This window comes from Alternaria atra (assembly GCF_907166805.1).
Source record: "Alternaria atra isolate CS162 genome assembly, contig: 31, whole genome shotgun sequence".
Taxonomy (NCBI): Eukaryota; Fungi; Ascomycota; class Dothideomycetes; order Pleosporales; family Pleosporaceae; genus Alternaria; species Alternaria atra.
The window spans coordinates 7688-17773 of NW_025091330.1; the positions used below are offsets into that span (position 1 = coordinate 7688).

Sequence of the window (10086 nt, forward strand, 5' to 3'; positions counted from 1 at the left end):
AAAGAGGTTCTTGCAACCCTAGTCTATGCGATGAAATGTCAGATTAGCTGTATAAGTTAGTCGTATGCAAGACTGATTTGGTGTAGCGTTGTGGATTAAAAGCGGTCGATTGAGGTTAACGCCTCCACAATGACTTCTAGTAAATCAGTTTCCTATACGCTAGCTGCGAATAATGTATATCTTTTCCTCGGATATATGATTCCACCCTTTCGAACCGCATCTTTGGGTCCAAAGGAACCCCTGCACACGACTCTCGGATATTTCAGGAATGGTAAAAGCCAAACCCTGAATTTCCCCTCTTAGATTGCTTACACCTTGCTTGAAGGGCTTCCATTGGTTGACTCGGGCCACATGATGTGCAGTGCCCGTACAAAGGATTACTAATATAGCTTCTTAGTAGGTCTTTTGTGAACTCTGGAACTTCGGTGAGAATCGTTTCATACATATCTGCGACATCCTTATTACTGAGCATTTTCGGTAAATGTTTTTGGATTATCATGCATGCAATATCGCGCAACCGTCTGACACTACTAGGCGTGGTTGTGTATATGTTGGGAATCGACGTCAAGAACTCTAGAGGCGCCCAGGATAATGTGCATTTAGAAAGGTACTTCTCCGCAGCTAAGGTATCTAAGTTCGAAATGTCGTACTGATCCGCTAGTGAAAACATTTGGGCATGGAGTTGGAGCGGAGATATGTCTGCTCTATCTGGTAGGTCGTCATTATAATTCGCGTTGTAGAGGAAGCTGACTATTCGCTTGAGCTTAAGGTGGGGCACGTGCCCCATTTGAATGACGCCAGTAAATTCCTCCTAATCATCACGTTAACAACGAACAGCACGCTTACGATGTCCTTACCTCAAACCCTCTAGTGCACGCCTTGTGAAGGACTTTGGACTGGGCACAAACAACAACGCGGTGAACATCGAAGCTTTCGATGTCATGGTAAAAGACAAGGTCAGTGAACTCGCCTCGGTCTCGCAATCTGCGAACGCTTAGCGCAACGACGAATACGAAGACCTGACTGCGTACGCCGAGATATATGAAACAAGTTGTGCGCTTGCAGCACGAGTGTCTGTGGGCATCTGGTATATTAGAGATGATTACGTCTTAGACAAACTTCTGAGAATGTAAGACTGTGATAGTGAATGCGCAAATGATTAAAGAACATCCGTATCATCAGCTGAATGCGTTAGTAATGTAATCCGCACAACTACCCCGCACATTTGTAGAGCTGATGATCGACCCTACAGTGATTGGTCGATTCCGAGTAGGGCGAAAGCGTGCTATAACCTAAAATGACTGCTATCTTCCCTGGAAATTGGGTGCTGGGTTGATTTGCAATAATATCTGATCACCCTCAGCGCAGTTGAAGCTGTTTCGAGTGGGGTACCCTAGGATAAAGGATGTGAGTGGTCGAACTATAAGGGTGGTGTGCGCACTACTATGACTTACGCCAGCATCAGTCATAGGTTTTTGGCCTCTCGCAAGCTTTCTACACTACGGCAATGCACTGCAGGCGGCTTCAGAAAGAGGCTAAGAGGTGGTGGTGAGCCTGCTGGTGGACAAGGGCGCCGACGTCAACGCCTAGGGTGGAGCGTACGGCAACGCACTCTAGACGGCTTTATATGGAGGCCACGAGGCGGTGGTGAGGCTGCTGCGCGACAAAGGTGCTGTCACGTAAGAGCTGAGCGCGGAAGATTTCTCGAGGACGCAATATATTATAATTAACGTAGGTCACAAGCGAGTGGAACCTTCAAGCGAGTGGAACCTTTTTGCCAAGACCCAACCAAACCTGCAACTACGCACTACTATGCAGCACCGTTAAGAACAGTAATTAATATTCGTAGTAGCCTAATTTATTTAGAAATATCTACTACATCCTACGTACATGTGCGCGAGTTGTGTCCTACCTCGCCGCAGCGTCCACAGCGTCTTTGAGACGATTCGCCTACTTCAACGCGCGCCTTCTTCTTTGCCTTCTTCCCATCGCTGCGCGCCCCAAACTCCTTTAGAGTTGTTAGTCGAAGACCTTCCTCTACTATAAGGGTCCCCTCCTTCTGTACTCGCTTTCTTTTATACGATTTACGTCGCGTGGCGGCCTCGTTAGCTGCTTCAAGCTCAGCGATACGCTTTTGCGACAACACTAAAGCATGCGCCATCATCTCTGCGCCTTTAGAGAGGCTTTTCACCGCCTTAACTATCGAAGTAGGCGAGCTATCTACATGCCTCTGAAACCTCTCGAGAACTAGCTTTGTTTGAGACCCTAGTTCTACGGTATTGCTTGGGGTTTGCGACTGCCAGGGACCGTCCTCGACGGTGGGTAACGGTGGAGTACGCAGGCGGACGTCGAGCGTCGATATAACAGCCTCTGGATCGAATGGAACTAAGCCAGCGCCTTGAAAGCCTCCTAGGATATTGCTTCTTGTAATAGAGGCCTTGTAGGCGGCAATAAAGCACGGTAAGAACTCTGTTTTCGTGATGTGGGTGATCTTGTTGCGCATCAGCTTCTCGGCTTGGCACCCATACGCCTTCTTTAGCGGCGCAAAACAGCCAACGTCAAGCGGCTGCAGTAGGTGCGAGGAGTGTGGAGGCATACAGAGGGTGATAATCTTCTTCTCCTCGCAGAGCTGGTGGAAATCGATCGAGCTGTGGCTCTCGTGACCGTCGAGAACTAGCAGGCGGTGGCTGCCAACAACCCTCCCCTTTGTATGCCTGTCAAAGTGCTCTAGCCACTCGATACCAAGCTTGTTTGTCGTCCAGCCGTTCTCAGAGACTGCAATTACCCAGTCTCGAGGCAGGCTCTCCTCCTTGTACCAGGCGGAGAGGTGGTGCTTGCCTTGGAAGATGATGAAGGGTGGAATCGCCCACCCCGTCGCGTTCATGCCCTGGATAGCTGTAACCCACTCCCGGTTGCCCTGCTGCACTGTCTTTGGCCGTCCTCGACGGTCTGCTGCTGTGACTACCGCGCCAGTCGATATCACGCCCATCATGAAGCCAGTCTCATCAAAGTTGTACGTGTCTTCGTCCTGGATGCCGTACTTAGCCTTCGTATTCTGTACTAGGCGGAACCAGCCTTGTATAACCTCAGGATCCTCGCAGAGGGCTCTACTATAGTCGTACTTTCGATTGAACTTGACTTTGAGCTCAGGGCGACGCTTTACAAAGTTTGCAGCCTACCTCTTGCCAACTGGCTTCTGATTGCGGATCTTAAGCAAAGAATTAGCTATCTCTTCAACGTCAGCAAGCCTAGGCGGATATCCTTGCTCTATTAGCTTAAGAACATGCCTAACAATCGCTACCTCTTCAGATCCTCGAAGAGCCATTGATTTAGGCTCACAATCGCGTCGATAGGGCGTTCCAGCGAGTCGTCTTCGTAGTGTGCTTTCAGAGACGTTGTAGGTAGCTGCAGCGCGTCGCGGCTTAAATGTCGCGTCTTGTTGGATAGCCTGCAAGGCAAGCTGTATATTTCTTTCGTTTGAGGTCTTTCTAACATTGTTGCGTTGAGACATTACAGGTAGGCTTCAAGTTTGGTTGGGTCTTGGCAAAAAGGTTCCACTCGCTTGAAGGTTCCACTCGCTTGTGACCTACGTTATCAATCTACAATATAATCACTACATCTAGACTTGTCAACAATCAAGTCAATCCGACACCTCCGGATGAGTGACTAAGGCAAAAGGGTAGGGGTTAAACCTATGTAGGCAACTGCTTGGCTTCAATAGGAAGTCAATCAAGTCAAGCTGCGTCTTTTAAGCCCTACTTAATTGATTGTTGACAACTGTGACTACATCATTTCAAATCAAGCGACCTGCTCATCTGTGCTCAGTTTTGTTTGGTATCAGGCCAAAAAAGCACAACAAATGTCAGCATGCTTTACGAGCGATGTGTAGCGCAGTTCCGCCACCACAAGCAGGGACGATGGCCGACCCGCACCGGCCACACGCTCAAGGTTAGTGCCGAAGCGGGTCGGCCATCCTCCTTGCTAGTAGTGGCAAGATCGCGTACCACCGGAGTACCTGTTATAGCTGTATCCTGCTTATAAATAAGCTTCTAGAACGTACTAGTTACTATATATTTACTAAAGGGAGCCTAAAGGTACTATAAGCTCGAACTAAAGGCCTATAGTAAGATTCTATAGAGTTTAATAAAATTAGATTAGACTAATTGTATCGCATTAGTTTTCGCAGGAGACTTTACGGTAAAGCGACTATAATACTAGAGCTTATATATAACTGCGTACCGTTACGGGGTTATAACCGAAGGTTAGAGATTATAGGGCAGGTATTACAGCGATATCTAGAGGGGATTAAGGTGGTTACTAATCTCTACTAACATCCCTCAGCAGGTAGCGAGAAGTACTCCGTAGCGAGAAAATCATAGGTACGCCCAGATACAGGAACCTGACATCGCCCGTCAGCGTAGACCGCCCGTACGGTCGCTCAAATCCAGGGAGCGCGTCATACCATTAGCCTCGATACCGTCCACTGGCCTTAGCCGGCCTAAGCCGCCCGTACGGTAACAAGGAGTTACAACGCGTTTCCTCAGCTTTCGCCGCGGTTACAGATATATTATTGATTTGTTGCGATGCTTTAATATGAACAAAATAGAAGCACTTTCAGCTCGCCAATCCCTTGTGAACCCGCTTTGCAAAGCATTTCAGTAGTCGTTGTCTTGCCCTCGAATAGCAACATAACAGCGTGGCAATGGCCCTATAACGGGCTTCTAGATCAAGCGAGTTGTTCAGCTGTAGGCCCTGGGATATTGCCAGACACTAGAGAGTGGGTTGTAGTCAAGATCTTGCGAACGGGAACTGTATCGAGAGCCTGAAAGGGGGAACCGCGATGCACACCCACAGTGCTGAAGCCGGTTTTGGGCACGATTTCGATGCAGAATATGTCGATAGATAATGAGATAAATATTTCAAGCAGCACCACTCCTCATGTAGTCCCATTTTGTCGTCTAAGCAGTAATCACAGCTACTAGCACGTGCAAAGGCAAGACGAGCTACAAACAACTACTAGAAGCTATCTAAAACCCTCCAAAAAATTAACGAGGCTGTGCTAAGCATACGACACAGATATATGCTTTATAGCGTATCGCAATGGCTGCTTCAATAGACTTGGAGTGGTCGATGAGACGTTAGAGCATGAACTCACCCGTCCGCGCAAACCTCCCACACGGGATGCCAGATGCGAGTTCTCGTAAGGGACGAGGTCTCATACGGGACAAACTCCCGCACGGGAGGCTAGATCCTGTCTTCTGGGCGCCCGTAAGGGATGGCTTCCCGCACGGGATGCCAAAACTTGTTCTCTAGGCGCCCGTGTTCTTTAAGCTCCCGCATTCTCTAGGCTCCCGTACGGGCTTCTCAATCTTTCGACGTAACCATCGGTTCCATCACCCTTGATCCTAAAGTGGTCGTGCATCCTAACCGCCCGCAGACGCAGATCGCCCGTAGGGGATGCCCAGTGAGCGGACAGACGCTGGCTAAGAATAAACCCAGTGAGCGGACAGACGCTGGCTGAGAGCAAACCTAATGAAAGGGCATACGCTGGCTGAGAATAACCTTAGTGAGTGGACACACGCTGGCTGAGAGCAAACCAAGTGAGCGGAAACACGCTGGCTGAGAGCAAACCCAGTGAGCGGACAGACGCTGGCTGAGAATAAACCTAGTGAGCGGACACACGCCGGCTGGGAGCAAACCCAATGAAAGGGCATACGCCGACCAGGGACAAACCGAGCAAGAGTGTACACGCTGACTGGGAGCAGACTTAGTAAGCGTGTACACACTGGCTGAGAACAGACCTAGCAATGCGTGAAGGGGTCTAGTTGGTTGCTTGAACGAGCATAGAGATGGCATTGACTTTGCGTCTCTGGACCGGGACCAGGCGGATTATGGCCATATCCTGGTGTCCTATAATTGGCTATCCCTTCTTCCGCCGGATTGTGCCTTCGTCCGTGCGTGGCCGATCGGACTGTTTATTTTAGACCATTTATAGCTTCCGATTGGCCACGCACGGACGAAGGCACAATCCGGCGGAAGAAGGGAAAACTAGCCGGGTTAAACTTGATCCATGATGAAAGCCTGGTCATCGACTAACCAATCAAGTGATTGGATGTTTGGAATGGGACCAAAAATGGTCCCCTTAGGATACTCATTTGGAATACATCCCATAATGGAATGCAAGAGTGCTTGAACAGCTTTACAATACTTGGCCGCAACAAAGAGACTATGGAGAGTATTGTGCCGTGAGCAGCTCTCAAAACATATTCTTAAGTCAACGAAAACTTCATGGAAGTGAGCCAATTATAATTTAGTAGGGGTAGTGACTAGAGCGGGCAGTCAACGGCCTTAAGGAATCGATCAACATTGCTAACTACTAATACTAAATAATCTTTATCACGTGTAAGTATATTAATAGAGAGATAACATCCATCCCTGCATGCCGAAAATCCCTGCGTGGAGAAAAAAATGACCGGTACTTCGACTTCAACTATATCAAATTCTCAGCAAATATCGATATCTGCCAAATTTTTATATCCCCCATGTTCTTTAGTCATCTATGAACAATTCATATCAATCTCACTTAATTTTTTCTTCACGTTACTGCTCTAGCGCCTGTTCTGTAAGATATCTTCTTTTATACTAAAATAGAGTTCTTCTAATATATCTCTGCTATCAAGCTATTCCTACCTCTAAAACTAATAAAAAGATTATACCTAAGCTTTAGAATCTTAATTCTAGGCTAGCAATCGTTATAAGCCTTATAGCTGCTGTTACGCGCAGATTAATGCATGGCTACAAGGTAGAAAGATACTTTAGATCGCGGCTCTTGACGAATTAGGCTAGATTAAGACAATCCCGCACTATCCAAGATATAACTATCTGCGTTAGCGGCGTATTTTTGCCTTAGGCGCTAAGGCTACAACTTATAGCCTTGTGAACTGTGGCTTTCATCACGGCGATACTCATGTGCCTACCCCTTAGAAGACTTCAAGAATCGGTCGACGCATTTCTGGTTGATCGATCTCACCCCAGACAGTGCTGGTATCGACAATGCAGTCCAGGCGTTCTTCCGCAACGATCCGTATTATCCAAGGCCGCTTGCCACTCTTGCAAAGGACCAGAGGCTCTGGTCATCGTTCCAAAATCGATATCTGGAAACGAGCAACTGTTGTGTTGACGCGACCACGAAAGACCTTCCCCGAAAATTCATCGACGGTGTGGTAGAGGAGCACAGGAAGCGCATGGAGCGAAAGAACTAAATAGGAAGTTCACTCATCGCACAATGCTGGGCGAATTGACGATACAAATGTAGCTTTGAAATTGAAACTGGAGGACGACAGCTCATTAATTGCAATGGCGTGATCGGTTCACTTTCATTCCACCTGAGCTTGTAACTACCTAGCATAAATAATTCTACAGCAAAAGGAAACACAAGTTGAAGTAAATGAATAAAAGACATCCTCACAATCTGACAGCACGTGCCCGCTAACCATTAGCCGCAAAGTTCGCCAGGGCGTCTGCAAAGCCATCGCAAAATCCTTGGAGGTCTGCTCGAGGTATATCTTCCGGGAAGGGGACCACGCCGAACTTCACCGCCAGACTCCTTCTCGCTTTCCACACCAGCGGACGGTCGAGCGCCTTCGCAGTCATGTAGTCCATGCAGGTCGACGATGCCACGGTGGCGCTGCCCTGGAAGCGGGCCTGGAAGAAATCCTTGAACCGGCTGGCGTACCCGCCCTGCATCACAGCCGCGAAGCCGTCAGCTATCGAGGGATAGGCGCCGTTCTTAACCCCCATCGCGATGTTGTACCCGTCCGCATCACCACGCAGGTCGGCCATGGGGAAGGTGCTCTGCGTCTGCTGCCCGAGATTCTGCGCGCAGAAGTCCTTGCCGGACGCGACTCCGCTCCGCTTCCAGTCGCCGTAGAAGGTGAAGAGGTCGCCGAGCCACCCCGTAATGTCTCCCGCGCTGTTCTCTCCGTTCACGTAAACGCTCCCCATCGTCGCGAAGGTGTGGGCAAAGTCCATGACGATGGCCGGCGACGCAGGATCCGTGTACCCGTGGTACATCTGCACGCCTTCCGCCTCGGCGAACATGATCCACAGCGGCGATATGCCCCCGACCAGCAGCGTCCACTGGTAGTCGTTGTAGTTGTTGTGTCGGAGATAGTCCGTCGTGAGTATGTTTGGGTCGCGGGCAGAAAATGGGGAGATCGCAGCGGTGTCCTGTATCTGCTTGATGTACTTGACGGCGGCGGCGACGTCCAGATCCTGGTCCTCGATGATCATGAGGTAGAACTTCCTGGCGAGCGCGAGCGCGTGGGCATCCGCCGCGTTCTGGAGCACGTCGCTGCCGGCCGCTCCGTCGGCAACTTTCTTCTGGATGTCGGTGTCGATGGCCTTGACGATAGCCTTGGAGCATCCTTCCTGGGAGCCGATCGCGGCCCTGAGTGCGCCTCGATGCACCTCCGTCTCCAGGACGTTGAGGATCCGTACGTAGTCCATGCCCTCCAGCGAGCAGATGTCGTTCTGCACGTAGCACGTGTACAGGCTGTCGGAGCCAGCGAACATGACCGCGTCGCAAGTCGTGTCGCAGTTCAGGAAGGGTACGAGTGCCTCCTGCAGACACTGCTCGGTGTTCGTCACCCAGGCCTTCCCGACCGTGCTGAACTCGTCGATGTTGTTCTGGAATCGGTAGCATGCAAGCTCGCCGTACGCGATAGGGTATCCGGAGCTTCCGCACTTCAAGGTCTCCTCGGCACAGGACCGGTAGAAGGTGCAGCTGTTGGCCGGCGGATTCTTGCAGGCGTCCTGGCATTTTGCCAGGTCTGGGCAGTCGTCGCAGGAAGCGCACTTGTCGCATACTCCCACCTTCCGCACCACAAGTTGAGACTGGTACAGCTCGTCGGCGACGTTCGACACGGCCACCATGAACTCGACGTACTGGGCGGCATCCGCCAAGGCCATCTGAGTGGTGAACTCCTTGGTCGATCCTGCCGCATCGAAAGCCCCGAGGCCTAGCTCGTTCATGCTGTGGGTGACGGTCGTCGAAGACTCATCGTCCGCGCGGATCACGATGCTGAAGTAGTCGTTGAATTGGGTGCCGAAGAAGCCGCCAGGCACCTCCTCCGTCTGAAACTGGTACTTCAGGTACACCAGCGTCGCTCCCTCCGCGAGGTCGAAAGACTGATATGCTGTCTGAACATCGGGGGAGAAGTTTGTGCTGACAACCAACCCGGTGTCTCTCTTTACGAGACGACCGTCGCGTTTCGTGATGGTCTTCGTGGTGCCTCCCGTCCAACCTGATGTTCCATTATCGACGTCAAACCCTCCTGCTCCGGCAATAGGGTGATGCAGCGGAAGAAGCTTCATATTCACCGTTGCCACCAGTCCACCAGCCAGGCTACCGACAGCGACCTTGTTTTCGGAGCCGTCGGCCTTCAGGCTGATTGTCGTGCTAGGAACGTTTTTGAACAGGGCAGTACCGTCGGGGTCGGTCACCGCGGTCTCTCCAATCCCTAAGAAGGTTGTCGTGTTTGCTAGGACGGCTACCCCTACGGCCGGACTTCCGAGATCGTCCTGCACAACCACCTTCAGCGTGGCACTGCCGAACAGCAACTGGAAAGATTGAATTATGGGCCATCCAGAAGTCTCCAGGGCGTAGATTGTGAGCATCACATAGCCTGTAAGTAGTTTGGATGTCAATCCTGGGACGTCGATGCTGGTTGAAGAATTTGAAGTTCCGATGACCGGTTTCCAGTTTGCAAAGACGGTGTAATTTGTAACATCCAGACTTCCGCAGGTGAGATTGAGACTGAAACCCTGCCCTATTGGGTTGAAGGAGGCTTCTGACACCCCAGATAGGATGAATTTAGGCTCACATACGCTTGGAGAGGTTGGGGTTGGAGGCGCAGTCGAGCTATTGGAAACGACAGAAGATTTGCTGGAGGAGTAGGAAGAGGCACTCAGTGTGACCCCAGAATGTTCAGTATCATGACAATTTGTTGTCGTTGTTTGGGTATGGGGAATGTAAACTCCTGTTGGGGTTGGATCCGAGGAAGATATGGTAGCATCTGGATAAGA

At 50.4% G+C, this 10086-nt stretch overlaps 2 protein-coding genes across 2 annotated transcripts; both read right to left on the bottom strand.

The window, feature by feature from the left end:
• Positions 1-262: 262 nt before the first annotated feature.
• ALTATR162_LOCUS9784 (uncharacterized protein) lies at positions 263-1084 on the bottom strand (the record flags this gene model as incomplete). Its single annotated transcript, XM_043317420.1, has 4 exons — positions 263-380; positions 444-811; positions 858-984; positions 1032-1084. 4 exons carry the CDS (start codon positions 1082-1084, stop codon positions 263-265), a joined length of 666 nt encoding a protein of 221 aa, XP_043173355.1.
• A 6404-nt stretch (positions 1085-7488) lies between these two features.
• Positions 7489-9678, bottom strand: ALTATR162_LOCUS9785 (uncharacterized protein; the record flags this gene model as incomplete). Its single annotated transcript, XM_043317421.1, has 1 exon — positions 7489-9678. The coding sequence occupies one exon, from the start codon at positions 9676-9678 to the stop codon at positions 7489-7491; it is 2190 nt and encodes a 729-aa protein (XP_043173356.1).
• Positions 9679-10086: the final 408 nt, after the last annotated feature.